This window comes from Podarcis liolepis (assembly GCF_965112155.1).
Source record: "Podarcis liolepis genome assembly, chromosome: 5".
Lineage (NCBI taxonomy): Eukaryota > Metazoa > Chordata > Lepidosauria > Squamata > Lacertidae > Podarcis > Podarcis liolepis.
In genome coordinates this window covers 96719655-96740139 of record NC_139556.1, presented here as the reverse complement: position 1 = coordinate 96740139, position 20485 = coordinate 96719655, and the positions used below count along the sequence as shown (strand labels likewise).

At 40.7% G+C, this 20485-nt stretch overlaps 1 protein-coding gene across 1 annotated transcript in view; it reads right to left on the bottom strand.

Moving 5' to 3' along the window:
* Positions 1-4641, bottom strand: part of LOC310707293 (cytochrome P450 2J5-like) — a 35394-nt gene extending 30753 nt beyond the window's left edge. Inside the window, exons 1-2 of the mRNA XM_083504309.1 lie at positions 4444-4641; positions 40-202 (exon numbers count right to left, since the gene is read on the bottom strand). Coding sequence (XP_083360435.1) covers positions 40-202; positions 4444-4611 — 331 coding nt within the window. The 5' untranslated portion in view covers positions 4612-4641. The remainder of the gene's footprint in view (positions 1-39; positions 203-4443) is intronic.
* Positions 4642-20485: the final 15844 nt, after the last annotated feature.

Genomic DNA, 20485 nt, shown 5'->3' with positions numbered 1-20485 from the left:
AGAAAATACCAGAAAAAATTATTATTCTTCACTACTTACCCTTCCCTTTTATCAGAGTCCTAAGGAAAGGAGTCTCTGGTCGCTCGTCTAATTCCTCAGGGTGGTCAATGAGCGCTTCTTTAACTGCTTGGAATCCAGACAGTACTACAATGGGTAGATGTCCTAACCATATGGTGTAAATATTTCCATGTTGCTTTCCCAGCTACCATTTGGGTCAAAAGAGAAGAGAGGAATGATGTGTTCAAAAAATGCAGTTGGATATTTCAACTTAATACGAGAACATCATCCTCCCTCACCTCTGCAGTTTCTCACTATGTGCAGTTCTCTTGCTATCATCTTTTCCCCTCTTCCTCCTCCTCCCCTTCCTCCCTCCCTTCCTTCCTCCCTCCCTCCCTCCCTCCCAGAATTCCAACCCATTTGTTTTACTCCCTCCTAGCCATGTTGCCTCTGTCTAGGATCAGAGCAGCAGAGACACTTCATAGTAACCAGCCCTCCTGTGACAGACAAGACCTGTAGCCCACCAGATGCTTTTAACTAGAACTCCCACCCTCCCTGACTATTGGCCATGGTGGTTGGGGCAGACGGGCATTGTAGTCCAAAACATCTGGAGGCTACCAGGTTGGCATAGGCTGCGTTAGAGCCCTGGGTCAGGTTTCAGACCCACGGTGGGTTACAGCAGGAGCATCACCACCATGCAAATCTATGGCAAGGAATTAAGATGATACATGTCTGGGCTAGAGAATATTACCAATTCCAATGTTTTAAAAGTTAATATGTTCATATCTGATGGTTGAGTAATTTTGTATTTTTTGAAGAGTTTTCGCTGAAAAAAGGCTCAGAATTGTATTTAAGAAACAAGCAAATAAACTAAACTATGGTCTGACAAAGAGTTAATGCTTGCGGAAGAGGCAATTGAAAGGTGCCTGTTCTGTTTGTCTCTTGTCTTCTCTAGTTACACGTGAGCTGCTGCTGAGAAAGGCTGATGTGCTCCTGCTTCATTGCCAGTTGAACTTGTTGCCCTTCCGCCTGTTGGAAGGGGAGAAGTACACAGCATTCTAGGCCAGGGATGTCCAACAGGTAGATCAAGAACTTTGGCTCCCTAAAAAAGCTCAACAAATTTAGTAGATCACCGCCAGTGGGAGTAGATCTCAGTCTCTTGAAAGTTGGACATACCTGTTCTAGGCCATGTTGCAACATGCAATAGAACGAAAGGAAAACAAGATCAAGAACATACTGAAATAAGCTGTTTTATTAATTCAGCTTCTTGTGTTACACAATGTGTTTTGGAGATAAGTGCCCTTCAACAAGCAGCTATGAACGACACACATTAAAACTCGTATAAAGGGGCAAGATTCTGATTAATACTGAAAAGCACAAAACCATACAAAGTAGGATAATGGCAGCATGGGTAGCTATGTGAAATCAGGGAAAAACACAAAGCAACATAAAACGTTGTATTTTCTATGGGACAACTTGTAAGTGGTAGCAAGACTTCATTTCCAAGTGAAATTAGTTTCACGGCTTTCTAAATGACTCTCTGAAGCTGATTTCACAGCACTGCCGTTGTAATCTTGGAGAGAGTATTACCTGGAGATTAGCCCTTATTGTAAGCTTGCCATACATCAGGAAAATTCCTGACATGTCCTGCCAGGAATCGGCAAAATGTCAGGAACACTGAGATGTATGGCCACCCAATGGAAAAAGCTCAACAATTTCCTAAAAAATGGCAACCCTAGTTTACCGCAGAGATCCTTTAAGAAGATTTTGGTATTTTTGTTTATAATTTATTTTTTATAAGTGCTTCTGGTTTGAGAGAAAAAGATTGAATAGGGCATGGAGGTTAGTGCCTGTTGAGAGGCTGCTGTGAATGAATGCTGTGGTCTGTCTTTTTTCTGTAATAATATTTTATTCTTTTTTCATATAGAAAGTTACATTTCTTAACCTTGGTAACCTCAAGGTAAGATTACTTGCAATGTGTTATACATAGGGCTGCCTCTGAAGACAGTGCGGAAACTTCAGCTAGTGCAGAATTCAGCGGCCAGGTTGCTCACTGGAACAAGAGCATATTACATCGCTCCTGGTCCGGCTGCACCAGCTACCAATTAGTTTCTGGACCCAATTCAAAGTGCTGGTTTTGACCTAGAAAGCCTTAAATGGCTTAGAACCACAATACCTCAAGGACCGCCTCTTTCGATATGATCTCACCCAGACCCTGAAATCATCTTCTGAGGCCCTTCCTTGTGTTCCTCCTCCATAAGAGGTCCAGAGGGAGGCAACACAAGAATGGGCTGCTCTGCAGTGATTCCTTGTCTGTCGAATTCTCTCGCCAGGGAAGTTCACCTGGCAAAACCTTCCTTTTTAACTAGGCCTTTGGTTGATTTCATTGACATCCTATGCCCTTTTAAAATGTGGTTCTTTTTTGGGTGTTATTGGGTGGTTAATAATAATAATAATAATAATAATAATGATGATGATGATGTTCCAATTAACAAAACAATTGGAATATAGAAATTTTCCATATAGAAAGTTACATTTGTTACTCAACAATTATACAGTGGTACCTCGGGTTACACACACTTCAGGTTACATACGCTTCAGGTTACAGACTCTGCTAACCTAGAAATAGTACCTCGGGTTAAGAACTTTGCTTCAGGATGAGAACAGAAATCATGCTCTGGCGGCGCGGCAGCAGCAGGAGGCCCCATTAGCTAAAGTGGTGCTTCAGGTTAAGAACAGTTTCAGGGTAAGAATGGACAGGTTAAGAGGCTAATGATGGGAGTAAATTAGCCTCCCGAGTTTTCCCAGGGGATAGGAAAATGCTGCCTAGTCCGCAGTTGCCAATAAATCACCCCCGAGTTTGAAAGAAGGAGGGGTGGGGGCAGAGGGGGAGGAGTTTTTGGATCTCCTGGACGCTACTTCTGATTGTGATCCTAGTTGCATTGCTCAAGATAAATAATTGGAGAAGAGTAAATGCACATGTTTTGAGCGAAGGAAAGGGTGTACTGATTGCTAATTAAATCGACCACTGAGAAGCTGAGTGACGGGTCGGACTGAACAGCAGACTACATCAAAGAATCACAACTATGTCGGTATGTTGAATCGGATCATAAAGGGGGGGGGACTTTTCACTTTTTCAATATGATTTACCTAACAACCCCTCCCCAAGAAGAACCGCCACATGACTGATAGCAAGTAAGATTGGAAAATAAACTGTGTGGAAATGAAATTATCAACTAAAGGCTCTGTTTCGCAGAAGATCTGGAAAGGTAACAAACAGCTTTTGGATGACGCAGTTCTAATTGGGAACCGCCATTATGAGACTGACTTTGTTGCAAGATTTACAGTCAAAGGGGGAGGGAGCCACTGTTCTGTTATCATATCTGAATTCTATGTTTGATTTGGCAAGAACTCCCCTGGAAAGGCTGATTTATGGCGCAACTGGTCTGCGAAAGTTAATGAGCAGACGCTTAGACTGTATTTTATGGGAACTGCTGAAATGGCGCCTGCCGTTTGAATAGGACTTTTGGATCTGCGTGAAAATCCACACAGGACTATAATAATGTTTGCTTCAACTCACTTGTGGAGATAACTCAGAGGTTATTAAGAAGAAAAATGATAACAGCAAGAAGATTGGAAGAAGGGATTTGTAAAGGATAACAACAAAGAAATGGAAAGATGGGACTTGTGAACATCAAAGCAGCAGAAATATGAGATGATTGGACCCTTTCTGAACTCAAAGCATGGGTACCCCCAACAAAAATTTTAAATTCCGCTAAATATTTGGAGTTTATTATGTATTGGTAGAATTTGGAATTAATGTGATATGATTGGTTTGTTAACTGGAAATTTAATAAAAATTATTTTTTTTAAAAAAGAACGGACCTCCAAAACAAATTAAGTACTTAACCCAAGGTACCACTATATTCCAATTCAACAAAACAAGTGATTTCCCACTCACCCAATATCAATGTTTATAACTCGAATTACATACTATTGCATTTTAAAGTTCCATCTTATCTAATTTGATCCTCTCTAACATGTTTCTTAATATATTCTGATGTTTTCTTACAGTTTAAACCCCACTGTGGTCTTTGCATATGGGAAATAACTTTTTATATAGACTGGAAAGGTTTTCTAATCTTCTTTAAAAGATTCTAAATTTGTATCTTTTATCAATTTAACACCATACAATAAATATTTTTGATCTGTAGGTTTTAATGCATATTTTCAACTTTTATATGGTTTTGTGCTTTGCAATATTAATAATAATACTATTTACATTATTACTATTATTTGTATTGCTTACAGCTTCTGACAACGAACGCTTATGGCATTTACCATTTTAACCCATTCTATTGTTGAAGCTGAAATATCACAATTGTTGGGGGAAATAGATAAAAGAATTGTTGGCATCAGACTGAGTTATTACGAAGCAACAAGTACCTGAATGAGAGTATTTTCATCAATCTTGAATCCAAACCTCCATATGGCTCCAATGAGAGGAAGCTGGAGAGGACCTGGAGGATAATGCCTGCGTGACCAGAGCTCTTTCAGGTAGTGCAGAATCAGAAGAGCCACCAGCAGAGCAATCAAAAGTGCCCATACCTCCATCCTTCTCTTGCTGTCTCTTTCTCCTTAAATTTTTCTCCCAAGAGACTGTGATCTACTTCCAGTACCCCAAGAGTCATCTGGTATTTAATATGGATATCTTTCCCTCTTATGGAATTGCTACTCCTTGTAACCTGTGCCTTGGGAAGGTACCAATCTGATGTAGGCGTCAAAGCCTTCAGAAAGAACTCTGAGTTCAAGCTCTTATTAATCCAGCAATGAGGGCCAGGATAGTAAATGCATTACAATTGCCAAAGCCAACAAACTTATACCTGCAGTTGAATCAAACCACAGTGCAGTACAATTGCTACTTCCACAGAGCACTTGCTAGTTGCAATCCATTAGAGGTGCCAACTTGAATAAAATATGAGGAAGGGGACAAGTGAGCCCCACCTCACATAATCAATCACATAATGTGGCTCATGTCCATCATTAGAATGGCAATTGCCATGAACTTTGGCGGAGCCAGGCCCCTTCACATATTTTAGAGGGGCACTGAAGGGACCTCAGCCCCTAGTTCTTCGCTCCTAGGTAACCCATTTCCTGTTGAGTGCAACAATAATAGAGAACCTTTGTTCTGGACAGCCCTTTAAATGTTTTCTCATAGTCATAAGGAAGGAGTCTGTGGTTGCTCGTCTAATTCTTCAGATGGCAAGGCAGCACACCCCCAGAGATGCCTCCTGTTGGCATTCCACTGCCCAAGGCAACTGTCACAGCCTGCCTTGTGGGTGGACCGGCCCTCTGCTTCATAGCTGGTTATGATAAGAAACCCACACACATTTTCCTGTATTTCCAGCGGTAGCTGCTGGTGCTAGATTTCAGGATCTGTGGGTGGGCATAATAACCCAATACTGGAATGAAGAGAGGGATCCAACGGAAACTCTGGCAGCAGATATTCAAAATGTGTGCTACATATTTCACTGCCTAATGGTCACCACCATATAATAGTCAAGCTCCTTTTTTTCAAATCATTCCCAAAGCATTCACCACATAATGGTCACAGGGCATTCTAAGAGTGCATGAGAATGCCTTGCCCCAATTCAGACTACCTATTATCCTTCCTGTACCTGTTCACACATATTCTGTGCATCCTAATCACACCAAAAACAGTTAGTAACAAGTAATAAGCAATATAAACATAATTATGTTTCTTCATAAACACTGTTTCCTCGATTAAGGGTCATACTTTGGTTTTTCACCAATAATCGTCGCACCCCCCCCTTTTTTGAAAAGAATAATTGGCATAAAAATGTGACAATTATGGTGAAATATGGTACTTAACACTAAACATATTTAACCATTCGTTTGTCATCATGATAAGCATTGTTCAAAGAGGGAAGGATGAGACAGGAATTTGAAGTCATACTCTAGTTTAAGAGCATTTTGTTTAGGATTTTCTGTTTTTTCAGTCCACATTTGAATGTCAGATGAACATCAATCCAAAATAATTTATGTACAGAAGGAATGCTCCAAAGCAAGACCCCTTAACACACTTCAGTTTCCAGTCCTTTAAGCTCACATTTCCTAGCCATTTCTATAGATGCTTATGGATGGATGTCAACCCACTTTAGCAACTAAATTTACTTTGAGAAATATTTGGGGGGAACTCAATGCCATTTTCAACTGAGATTCAGGAAAAAAGATGCTGGTTTCCAGGCAAGAGATTAGTATTCACTTATAACAGGGAATATAATGATTCCTTGGATGAGCAGTATTCAGCTTCAAAGCAGATACTTTCTCTATCTGAAGCAAATAGAAATCAATGAGATCTTGTGGATCATGCAGAGACTGATTCTCCTTATGCTTCTCTATCTCCTCCTTTGCAAATGAAAGCACCATCTCTGAGCAGGACAAGGCCTTCTTGTGGGGCTGTGGGAGATTTTCATGAGCCATGGGAGAATTTCATAAAGCTAAAGGAAAGATAGCAGAAATGCTGCCATTACCATGAGGAAGCTTGGTCACACCGTTTGTGCTTTGGATTAGCAATTTAAAAAACATAATCTGCACTATTCTTCAGGGCTAGCATATTAGTTTCTCACTAAGAAGAAGAAAGGTGTCCATCGCTTTTCTGGAATCTCACAATGATTGGATTCTGTGAAGTATCCCTAGCTGAAAATGTGAAAGAAAACTATGGCTCAAAATATTTTCCCAGCTCCCAGGCATCATTCCAAAACTGGGCACAGACAGAGGACCCCTCCTGGAACAAGTTAGTGGCTTTTATGGTAGGTTGGTTTTTGGGGGGAATTCAAGTAAGTTCACATTTAAAAGCACATTTGCCTAATACACAAAGGGGAAGACAGCCATCATTCAAAATGTACACTTCTCCAATTTTTAAATTTTTAATTGTATTTATTAAATCTTCCAGTTTGCCAGTCAAGTAATTCTGATCTTTCATCACAAAAAACTAAACTTTGAAGAAGGATGTTTTTTCTCCTTCCTTGTTTTCTCATTAAAGATCAATTACTTACATTTTCTGAATACATAAGCAGCTGGAAAATTAAAGTTGGACTGATATAAAGCAGTGTTAGAAACTGAGATATGAAAGCTCTGAGCTAAATGGCACCTTAAACCTAGATTATGGGTGGAGCAACGGAATGTTTAGGTGTGCCTTTTTAATAACAAGAATACAAAGCTGAAAATGAATGAACTGCAGCTAAAATCTTATATTCATTTTTCACATGGTCTAGTCCTCATCTGAATACTGTAAAAAACAAAGCCATGCTTGCCCTACCTGACCCTCTAATATTCTTAAGACAGTCTCTTCTCCAGTCTTCAAAGAGTGGCTGGAAGTGAGGAGGCAGAAAAAGGTCCTCCTTTCCTTCCACTCTGCAGTTTTAATCAGAAATTTTAGGCTTAGAACTGTACCCAGAAGTCAGAAACTGCTCACACTAATGAAATTCCTTGTTTCAAATGTGCCTAGAACACTGATATAAAGTTGTCTGTAGTTTCCCAGTCAAGTGATGCGTACAAAAATGGAAATGCAAATGATATGGTCATGTGTGCCTAAAAATGCATACAATAGTGAAAATAACACACAGGCCTTGCTTCGGGCAAAATTGCACACATGTGTGTGCATTAGGAGAAATTAGCACTAAAATGCTGATGAAGTTTCATGAGTACTTTTTAAAAAAAGATCCAAAAGGGATGAAGAAATGTGGAGAACTGTACTTAAGTTTGGAAAAAGAGTTTAGTTGGGTCATACAGGAGGGAGCTGCTTTCCTTAGCAGTAGGGACAGTGCTTAAGTTGCAAGTCTCTCTTTCATTAAAAAAAATCCAGCCAAGGTTTTGGCTGCAGGGGCCTCACTATAGGCACCATCATCATTGCCACTGCTAAGTCAGTAGAGAGTAGACACATTTAGTTTTCCATGATGGCAACAAAAGTATGTAATTCCCTTAGTGAAAATATTATTTTGCTCACCTCTGTCCCCTTTGGTGGGCTCTAGATGACCTGTTCTGAAGGTCATTGTTCCATTTTTATCCCATCGTTCCTCCAAAGAGTCTTCTGTGGTGGACAAAGTCTTCTTACTCATGCTTTTTATTTTATTTTATCTCAATGATAATCATAAGAAATTGAGCAGGCGGAGAGATAGTAAGTGGCCCTTATCTCAGATCAATTTAAACCTGATGTCACTTCTTCAACCCTCTATCCTCTATCATAATGGATTCCAAAATATTGATTTGTGGTATTAAGGCCCTGATTTGTGGTATTCAGGGGGACCTGTTTGGCTTAGGAGAAATTAAAACAACTACTCACGATATGCCAAAAGCTACTTAATTTTTTATGACAAAATCCATGGCTCCCATCAGCTTCTGGAACCGTTCATCTTCAAGAGCAAACCAGTGCCCAAAAGCCACAGGACATATCACATTGGAGACTGAATTAGCGATGGGCATGGAGGGGTCAAGTGGCTGTCCTGCAAAATAAAATTATACTAATGTTAGCTCAGATGCTCCTGTTCATGCTGAGAGTGGGAGTTCATGGTGGTCAAGAGAAATTGCTGGGATCTCCATTAGGAACCAAGAAAAGCATATCACACTCCTTTCTAAAATGGACAGAGGTAGTACACAAATATATCTTCATACGCCAGTTCAGCACCATCACCCCTCATCACATACCTTTTGAACGTGCAAACGTTCCACAAGCTGATGGGCCTCCTCTGCTACTTGGTCCTCCATGCCTTTCTTCCCCAGCCCCAGCTTCCACATAGTAACTACACCAAACTGTCTTTGTTGCCTCCAGGTGTGACCATTTGAAAATAATATACCTACGAAAAATCAGTGAGAAATAATGACTTACAGAAATCAATGTGAAAAGTTGCCATCTCAGAACAAACCATGTTTATTGAAGTTCATGCCTTTGCATGTAAGAGCTGATTAGTCTCTCTAAAGCAGAGAATTACAAGATAATGCAGAAAGGATTCTGGGTATAATTTGGAGGGAATTTAGAGGAAAAACCTATCAAGCTTCTGGTGACCCTATTTGGAAAAGAATGGAAGTGGTAGAAATGGAAGTTCTTTTCTTTTTCTCTTGATAAATTTCCCTACAGGAAATGGAATTGCAAGATATAAACACGGGTGTAAAATAATGAATATACAACAAGTAAATAACTATGGATTTTTTAAAATAAATGACTACAGTGGAGAGTTTCCTGTTTAAATAAAAATGAAGGATTTATTGTTTTCAAATATGGAGGAAAGGTTGGAATTTTTTGTGGGGGGGGAGAGATAAAGAGGACTATTCTTGACTCATACTGGAATGAACATTTAGAATATTTTGAATACACACATGAAGTTGATATCTTGCCAGTGAAAGACCCTGTGTGAGAGGCAGGGTGGGAGACTGGGGGAAGAAAGGGAAGCACCCAGGTGAAAGCTAGGAGCCACTCCCTTCTGTATGAGACAAGAGTTAAGACGTATCTTTGAGAGAGGGCTTGGCATTTCTCTCTCTCTCTCTCTCTCTTTTCCTTTCTTTGTTTTTATTTTGGTTATTTATTTATTTGTTTTAGTCAGTATGCTGAAAAGTTTCAGCAAACAAACCCAATTCAGCCAATTTTCCCCACACCGTTTTTAAGGATAGAATGTGTAATGTCAGCCAGTTACTAGTTCTACTGGTTCCACCAGGCAGGATTTTTATTGAGGGTGAATTCTGTGCCATATTCTTGAGAAGAATATTCCGCTTTGTTAGTTCTTCTGTAATGCTTCCTGAACACTCCCGCATTATTGCTGTCTGGGGAAACTATATCTATTGCAAAAGTGCGTCAAAAAGAAGTCTGTGCATATGTAGTTTTCAGTAGAAAGTTAAAGGATGTGATAGAATGGAAATGAAACTGTATGACCACCTCAAAATCTTTGCAGGCATAAATATTATTGAAAATGGAGTTGGATGTAACCACCTTGAAATTATTATGAGCACAAATTATGATGAATGTGTAATCAAAAAGTTTTCTGGAGGAGCCTTTGCTACATGAGTCTGTGCCCAAAAGATGTTGGAAGAGCTTGCCGAGAGAAGCAGTCTTTCGTTCTTCTTAGAGATGTCATAATCAACCAAATCTCCACATGTGCTGAAGCCAGGTTTTCATACACCCCAACTAATGTGTCATATGATGGCATGAGGACTAGCCACACTTAATTAAAAAAGATATCCAGCAGGAAAATCCAGCTGGGAAAGGAGCCAGTGCTTTATCTCTCATTAACATTCTGCACTTGCTTCTCAGGCTTCCTGCCATGCCTTCTTGCTCTTTGAAGTCACACAGAATGATTGGTGCTGATATTATTCTTTTAATTCCTAGCAATTGAGCTGTAACGTATGTCTATGATTAAATCATAATTTCAAAAAGGTTTCTACACGCTTCTGCTGATGAGGAATAGACATCCTGATCCACTTGGGGGATTCGGAATCTATTGTGATTCAATCACAGGAGTGACAGAAGCAGCAAGTCCTGCCACAAAATTTGGGATCTTTGGGGCTTATTTATGTAAGATCATGCTCACAGTACACTCATTGGAATTAATGAAACTAAATTAGTCATGTCAGGCAATTTCATCATGTCTACTCTTAAGTGGGATTATGCTCTCTATAATCCTCCCACATGTACTTAAAGACTTGTACATGGTGCAATATTCGTTAGCTGTTACTATATGCTGTACACAAACACCTACGCGCCTCTTTTCTACTCGTCTCATTTTCTCTGCTCTGGCCTCCCATTAGTTTACAAATTCTGCTCCCCTGTTGATTTCAAGCCAGTGAGAGTTACTCTTGAAACCCATCATCACAATAAATGTAATTACCAATTACCGTATATTGTCTCCCTGCTTATTTAACTTATATGCAGAATTCATCATGCGAAAGGCTGGGCTGGATGAATCCCAAGCCGGAATTAAGATTGTCAGAAGAAATATCAACAACCTCAGATAGGCAGATGACACAATCTTGATGGCAGAAAGTGAGGAGGAATTAAAGAACCTTTTAATGAGGGTGAAAGAGGAGAGCGAAAATATGGTCTGAAGCTCAACATCAAAAAAACGAAGATCATGGCCACTGGGCCCATCACCTCCTGGCAAATAGGAGGAGAAGAAATGGAGGCAGTGAGAGATTTTACTTTCTTGGGCTCCATGATCACTGCAGATGGTGACAGCAGTCATGAAATTAAAAGACTCCTGCTTCTTGGGAGAAAAGCAATGACAAACCTAGACAGCCTCTTAAAAAGCAAAGACAACACCTTGCCAACAAAGGCAGTATACTTAAAGCTATGGTTTTCCCAGTAGTGATGTATAGAAGTGAGAGCTGTACCATAAAGAAGGCTGATGGCCGAAGAATTGATGCTTTTGAATTATGGTGCTGGAGGAGGCTCTTGAGAGTCCCATGGACTGCAAGAAGATAAAACCGATCCATTCTTAAGGAAATCAGCCCTGAGTGCTCACTGGAAGGACAGATCGTGAAGCTGAGGCTCCAATACTTTGGCCACCTCATGAGAAGAGAAGACTCCCTGGAAAAGGAGGGCACAAGGAGAAGGGGCGACAGAGGACGAGATGGTTGGACAGTGTTCTCGAAGCTACCAGCATGAGTTTGACCAAACTGCGGGAGGCAATGGAAGACTGGAGTGCCTGGCGTGCTCTGGTCCATGGGGTCACAAAGAGTTGGACACAACTAAATGACTAAACAACAACAAGAATAAGAAGATAACTCGTATTAGAATAATTAGAATATTAGAAGAAGCAAGGCCTGCTCACGGGTGCCAGGCCACAGCAACTCTTTTCAGTAGGTCTTGCCCCCATGAGGCAGTTGTGGAGGGTGAACATCCCCTTCTTCCCATAGCTGTTTAGCTCTCCTCCTTCCACAGGTCCTTTCCATGCTATCTAAGACTCCACTGATGCACCCTTCTCTGCTCCTCCCTCTTCATCCCTCTTCTGGTCCTGGAAGACACCGGTAGAGCGGAGCTTGTTGCAGCAGAAGGGGGGACACCCTGGCTCCTTCACTAGCCTGGCTCATCTCTGCCTCTTGGCCTCTCCTATCTCCTACTTCTGCCTCTGCTTCTGCTTCTGGACTTTTCTCTGCCACACACTGTCCCTGTCTGATCACCAATCCCTGGGCTCTCAGTCTTCATCCCTTGGAAATTCCCCAGGTCGTACCTCCCACCATTCCTTGGTGTTCAGCCAGTGCATGCCATCATGCCTCAAAACCCTCAATGATCCCTGGCATATGGACTTGTGGCCATAACATATGTGCTTGACTCATGGTTCATTATGTTCCAATGAGAAACAGGTAAAGGTAAAGATAAAGGTACCCCTGCCCGTACGGGCCAGTCGGTCTGGGGTTGCGTGCTCATCTCGCTTAAGAGGCCGGGAGCCAGCGCTGTCCAGAGACACTTCTGGGTCACGTGGCCAGCGTGACGAAGCTACTCTGGTGAGCCAGCACCAGCGCAGCACACGGAAACGCCGTTACCTTCCCGCTATAAAGCGGTACCTATTTATCTACTTGCACTTAGGGGTGCTTTCGAACTGCTAGGTGGGCAGGAGCTGGGACCGAACGACGGGAGCTCATCCCGCCGCGGGGATTCGAACTGCCAACCATACGATCGGCAAGTCCTAGGCACTGAGGTTTTACCCACAGCACCACCTGCGTCCCAAAGAGAAACAGAGATTGTACTAATTACGACTATGGTTACTACTTCATTGTGGGGCGGGACATCCGCATTTGAAAGATATTTTGATTATTATTATTGCACCTCCTCCAATTTGGCCTTGCATCTTATAGATCAGATTCTACTGTAATTTGTCATGTTGATTTGGTAGTGTGGGCCAGCTACAGGCCTTCTTGAATGGCACAGGTCTTCTTAATCCTTGTAAATCTGATTCTTGGGATGGATTGTGGGTGGAAAGTGCCTCTGACTCTATCAGTGGAGAAGGACAAGGACAGTGCTTCTTAGAAACCGACTTAGAGCAGAAATATTAGTACTGTAGTCACTCTCTGAAAGCAATGTATGATCCGAATTGCCTACATGCTGTGCTTACCCCAGTGGGTCTCTACATTTGGTTCTAGGTCATGGCATTCCCCCGGGTCCCAGTGAATTGTAGAGTGGGAAGGGACTCTGAGGGCCATCTAGTCCAACTCCCTCCAATGCTGGAATCTCAGCTAAAGATATCCATGACACATGGCCATCCAACTTCTGCTTAAATACCTCCAAGGAGGAAAGTCCACAATCTCCCAAGGGAGACCATTCCACTGTCAAAAAGCTCTTACTGTCAGTAAGTTATTCCATATGTTTATTTCTGAATCTTCTTTTTTGTAACATGAAGCCATTGATTTGAGTCCTACCCTCCAGAGCAGGGCTGGATCAATACATATCAAAGAAGTGATTCAGTTAAACACATTGTATTTTTAAAATTATTGTTCAATTTTACAATTAACATTCACATTCAAATAAAAGTCATAATCATAAACGTATACGATTCTCTGAATCCTTGGACTTCCCTGAGCTGAGATTCCATGGATTCCCTTCAACTGCATCATATAATGTTCTCCAGTTTTTCCTAAAATTCCATCGTTACCATAGTTCTTGTTACAAGTGTTGTTACATTGCTGCCAATGTTTTTAATTGTGTACAGTGTTCTCCAAGGGAACTTACAAATTTTCCCCATTCCTTATTAAAGTTATTCTTCTTGGGTTCTAATCTTTCCGGTCATTTTTGCCATTTTGGCATAGTCCATCATTTTTCTCAACCATTCCTCTCTGGTAAGGACTTTATCTTTTTTCCTCCTCAGAACCAAAAATATCGGCGTTGCTGTCGTAGCATACATAGTCGTTTCTGCTCCTTTCATATTTCTGCACCTTAGATTCCTAGTAAAAACGCTTCTGGGTTTTTTCACAAAGGTTATTTTAAATATTTTTTTCAACTCATTATATATCATTTCCCAAAATGCTTTTGTTATCTTGCAGGTTATCATGTATCGTGGAGGGTGCCTTCTTTATCTTTTCATATCCAACAAATATTTGTAGCAGTTCTATATATTTTTGCTAATTTAGTAGGTGTTAGATACCACGATACATCATTCTCACATCATTGTATCATCACTGATTTAATGTATTCGTCTTTAGCATACCATTCTAGCAACAGTTTATACATTGTGGAAAGTAACTTCACATTCATTTTTATTACTGATATCCTTCCCCACTTAAATGCATTGTAAACTTCATACAGGGAAGTTCCTTTGGCGAAAAATGGGACTCCACTGCGCCATCTGGTGTCATAGTGTTATAATGCATAGAAAGAGCTTTATCTTTACAAATGTAGCCTAGTCCCAGGAGAAAACTATTACTTCCCTTAATCTGGACACTATATATCTGCTGATGCAGCCTAGAACAGCATTAGCTTTTTTGTAATTGCCTCACACTGTTGACTCATATTAAGCTTGTTGTCCAGAGAAGACCTCAAGTGAAGGAGACAGTGTTGTTGCAGAGAGTTTCAGAAAAGCAAACTGTTTTACACCTTTATATTTTTTTTCCAGCCCCAAAATTGTGAAACAAGAGACATGACAATGTCTTGCCAGCTTTCTGTACATGATAACGTGTTCAGGAGGAAGTTGCTTTGCAAATGTGCTTTGCAAACTGCAAGCAGCAAAATAAAAAAATTCCTTCCAGTAGCACCTTAAAGACCAACTAAGTTAGTTCTTGGTATGAGCTTTCGTGTGCATGCACACTTCTTCAGATACACTGAAACAGAAGTTGCCAGATCCTTCTATATAGTGAGAAGGTGGGGAGGGGTGTTACTCAGAAGGGTGGTGGGAATGGGAGATAGGCAGATAGCTGAGAGAGCCTCTTGACGACTCTTAACGACTGTAATAGGTCTTACAGGAAAAGGCAAGGGGTGGGAAGGTGAGAAATGGTTTAGTTATGTATAGTGAGATAAGAATCCAATGTCTTTGTTCAGCCCAGGTCTTTTCATGGTTTTAAGTTTGGTAATGAGTTGTAATTCAGCAGCTTCTCTTTCCAGTCTATTTCTGAAATTCCTTTGTAGTAAAACAGCTACTTTGAGATCTTGTATAGAATGTCCTGGGAGAGTGAAGTGTTCTCCTACTGGTTTCTCTGTTCTGTGATTCTTGATGTCAGATTTATGTCCGTTTATTCTTTGGCGTAAGGTTTGGCCTGTTTGTCCAATATAGAGAGCTGAAGGACACTGTTGGCATTTGATGGCATACACAATGTTAGACGATGAGCAATTAAATAGTCCCGAGATGGTATGTGTGATGTTGTTGGGGCCAGTAATGGTGTTGTCCGGGTGTATGTGGCAGCAAAGTTGGCATCTGGGTTTATTGCAGGCTCTGGTGCCAGTGTCTGTGTTAAGTCTGGTTGTAGTATTATTGTGGGTTAGGAGTTGTTTAAGATTGGGTGGTTGTCTGTAGGCAATGAAAGGTCTTCCTCCCAGAGCTTGAGAAAGAGAACTGTCATTGTCCAGGAGAGGTTGTAGATCTCTGATGATGCGTTGTACTGTTTTAACTTGGGAGCTGTATGTGATGACTAGAGGTCTTCTGTTATTTTCTTTTTTGGGTCTGTCTTGCAGCAAGTTCTCTCTGGGTATCAGTCTGGCTCTGTTGATCTGTTGTCTAACTTCATCTGCTGGGTATTTTAGTTCTGAGAAGGTTTGCTGTAGATCCCTTAAGTGAGAGTCTCTGTCTGTAGAATTGGAACAGATGCGGCTGTAACGTAGTGCCTGGCTATATACAATGGACTGTTTGGTATGTTTGGGATGGTAGCTAGAGGCATGTAGATATGTTTGTCGGTCAGTTGGTTTGCGGTATAAGGTGGTGTCTATGCGCCCATCCTGTATTTTTATAGTAGTGTCCAAAAAATGTATTTCTTGCATAGATTGATTCATTGTAAGGTTGATTGTGGGGTGAAAATCATTAAATTTCTGGTGAAAGGTGTCCAGGGTCTGTTGACCATGTGTCCAGATGATAAAAATATCGTCAATGTATCGCAGGTACAAGAGAGGTTTGAGTGGGTAGGAGTTCAGGAAACGTTGTTCTAAATCTGCCATGAAGATGTTGGCATACTGTGGGGCCATGCGGGTGCCCATTGCTGTGCCGCTGATCTGAAGAAACAGGTCATCACCGAATTTGAAATTGTTGTGGGTAAGGACAAATTGGCAGAGTTTGGTGGCAAGGTCCGCTGTGGTTTTATCTGATATGGTGTTCCTTATGGCTTGTAAACCATCGTTGTGTGGGATGTTGGTATACAGAGATTCCACATCCATAGTAGCTAGTATAGTATTGTTGGGAAGATTATTTAAAGATTGTATTTTCCTCAGAAAATCTGTGGTGTCACGTACATGACACCACAGATTTTCTGAGGAAAATACAATTCAAATTCGGTGATGACCTGTTTCTTCAGATCAGCGGCACAGCAATGACCTTTCATTGCCTACAGACAACCACCCAATCTTAAACAACTCCTAACCCACAATAATACTACAACCAGACTTAACACAGACACTGGCACCAGAGCCTGCAATAAACCCAGATGCCAACTTTGCTGCCACATACACCCGGACAACACCATTACTGGCCCCAACAACATCACACATACCATCTCGGGACTATTTAATTGCTCATCGTCTAACATTGTGTATGCCATCAAATGCCAACAGTGTCCTTCAGCTCTCTATATTGGACAAACAGGCCAAACCTTACGCCAAAGAATAAACGGACATAAATCTGACATCAAGAATCACAGAACAGAGAAACCAGTAGGAGAACACTTCAATCTCCCAGGACATTCTATACAAGATCTCAAAGTAGCTGTTTTACTACAAAGGAATTTCAGAAATAGACTGGAAAGAGAAGCTGCTGAATTACAACTCATTACCAAACTTAAAACCATGAAAAGACCTGGGCTGAACAAAGACATTGGATTCTTATCTCACTATACATAACTAAACCATTTCTCACCTTCCCACCCCTTGCCTTTTCCTGTAAGACCTATTACAGTCGTTAAGAGTCGTCAAGAGGCTCTCTCAGCTATCTGCCTATCTCCCATTCCCACCACCCTTCTGAGTAACACCCCTCCCCACCTTCTCACTATATAGAAGGATCTGGCAACTTCTGTTTCAGTGTATCTGAAGAAGTGTGCATGCACACGAAAGCTCATACCAAGAACTAACTAGTTGGTCTTTAAGGTGCTACTGGAAGGAATTTTTTTATTTTGACTATGGCAGACCAACACGGCTACCTATCTACTGCAAGCAGCAAGTTTCATTCAGCCCAGGGCAAATTCATTTGCTCCATATCTTCACCGTTCCCTGGTCAAGAATCCAAGGAGTTTTCTTGGAACACCCCCAACCTTGAAATTTCTATCCCAGAGATTGAACAGGTAGTAATCACCAGTGATACGAGCTGAAAGAATAGCATTCTGGTAAAAGTTAAATGATCCACTTTTGCTGGAACACTTAACCAGATTGTGGACTCTTGTTCATTGAAGGCTTTCAGCAGAGAATTTTTGAGGAAGAAATGGGAATTTGCCTTCAATTATTATACTACTACCATTATAATACTACTACTATGCTTTGGTTGGCATTCCCTGCATTACAGAGGGATGGCTTGGGTGACCCTCGGGGTCTCTTTCTGCTCTGCAGTTGCTTATTTTATTGTAGGGTGACAAGCAGAAGAAAGAAATTTGTCTGGATAAAAATCCAGTGTAAAAACAGTTGTGTGAGGTTTTTTGGAAGCATCAAAGTGGTGGAGGGAGGGGGGTAGGTTTCTGAGCCCAGAAACTTGTTTAGAAAAGCTCATAAGATGCCCTAAGCAAGCAGTCAGAACTCCCCGTCCCCAGGAGACATTTGAACTGTAACCGTGTATGTGCAAACAGAAGGGGAAACGACAGGCCGCCAGAGTTCTGGAGTACTGACCCAGAAACTGAATAGCTAGAGGAGGCCAACAACCTACCTCTTGAAAGACTGACTCCCGTGACTAAAGGATTAAAAGAGCAGCAGTTACAGCTCTCCTTGCGAAAAGCACTGAGACACCACTTAGTGTGCTTTGGCATGCAGTTTTTTGACTTCCCAGTCTTCAAGAGCAGGGAATGTTTGGCTTACTAACGAAAGGCTTATCAAGTGAAGGTGTTGTAAATGAGAATTCACAGGTGTAAAGTGGAAACAAGCCACATATTCAGAATTTTGAATTGGAAAATATCACCAATGAAAGTCCTTTGGGGGGGGAGTAAACATTTAATGAACTGTAAAAAAAAAAGAGTAAAATTTAATGAACTAAACTTTGAGACTAAGTCGTGCCAGGAAGTTCAACAGACATGGATCAAGGGGTAAATCTGCAAAAAATATCCTTTACTGTGCTGAGTTTCTGGTTTCTGGGATTGACTTCAAAATCTTCTTGCCATTCTCTATCACCACCTGCTGGCCATGACTGAGCCCATAACCTTTTTTAGCTATTTGTGATTTTAAAAAATGTCTTACACGTATAGTTGAAGATAAATCTTTACTTGTCAGGCTGGCAACAGTTAAACAACAAGCATTATTTACATATAAATTCATGAGTGCAATATGTTTCTGACATGACAGCTTATACTCTAAATTCACTCTTCCCTCCCACCCACCCAACTGAATACCTTCAAAATGATAGACTGATTCTGAGCAGGGCATGAGGAAAGATGCAAAGAGAACAAAAGGCTAAACTAATTGTAAATAATGTAGTGACGGAAGAATTTAAGATAGAAAAAGGGACATAACAAGGTTGCCCAATTTCCCCATTGCTTTTTATATCAGTCCTGGAGGTTTTGCTGAATATGATCAGAAGGGACCGGTTGGTTAAAGGTATACAGGTCGGAGCCAAACAGTACAAATTGAGAGCGTTTGCAGATGACTTAGTATTGACGTTACAGGAGCCAGAATCTAGTACCAAAAGAGTTTTAGAACTGATTCAAGAATTTGGTCAAGTTGCAGGATTTAAGTTGAATAAGTCAAAGACCAAGGTTTTAGAGAAAAATTTAACACCAATGGAGAGAGAGAGGTTTCAGAACGAGACAGGTTTAACCGTGGTTAAGAAAGTTAAATATTTGGGGATTAACATGACAGCAAAAAATGGGAATTTATTCAAAGACAACTATGAAAAATGCTGGGTTGAAGTGAAAAAAGATTTAGAAATTTGGTCAAATTTGAAGCTTTCACTGCTGGGCCATATTGCTGCGGTAAAAATGAATGTATTGCCTAGAATGTTGTTTTTGTTTCCAACATTGAAAATTGTGGACAAAATGGACTGTTTCAAGAGGCGGCAGAGAGATATTTCTAAATTTGTCTGGCAGGGCAAGAAGCCTAGTATAAAATTTAAAATACTAACAGGTGCAAAGGAAAGAGGTGGATTTGCCCTGCCAGACTTTAAACTTTACTATGAATCAGCAGCTTTTTGCTGGTTGAAAGAATGGTTGCTTCTTGAAAACACTGACATTTTGGATTTAGAAGGTTTTAACAATGTATTTGGATGGCATGCATATCTGTGGTATGATAAGGTCAAAGCACATAAAGCATTTAAAAATCAAATTATCAGGAAAGCATTGTTTAATGTCTGGATAAGATACAAGGACTTATTGGAAAATAAAACTCCAAGGTGGTTGTCACCAATGGAAGCAAAAGCTCTGAAAAAGCTCAATATGGAGGCCAAATGGCCGAAATATTGGGAAATTTTGGAACAAGACGGAGATAGATTGAAATTGCAGAGTTTTGAGAAATTAAAAAACAAAGTGCGAGACTGGCTTCATTATTATCAGATAATGGAGACATATCATTTGGACAAGAAAATTGGTCTCCAGGTGGAAAAATCAAAATTAGAAACAGAACTGTTAGAACCCAAAACTAAGATTTTGTCAAAAATGTATAACTTGCTGTTGAAATGGAATACTCAGGATGAAACGGTGAAATCTGCTATGATTAAATGGGCACAAGATGTTGGACATAACATTATGTTTGCTGACTGGGAACAGTTGTGGACCACAGGTATGAAGTTTACGGCATGTAATGCCTTGAGAGAGAATATTATGAAAATGATTTACAGGTGGTACATGACCCCAGTCAAGCTTGCAAAAATCTATCATTTGCCCGATAATAAATGTTGGAAATGTAAAGAAACTGAAGGTACATTCTTTCACCTTTGGTGGATGTGCCCAAGGATTAAGGCTTTCTGGGAAATGATATATAATGAACTGAAAAAGGTATTTAAATATACCTTCTTGAAGAAACCAGAGGCCTTTCTCCTGGGCATAGTCGGCCAATTGGTGCCAAAGAAGGATAGAACTTTTTTTATGTATGCTACAACAGCAGCAAGAATACTCATTGCAAAGTATTGAAAGACACAAGATTTACCCACTCTGGAAGAATGGC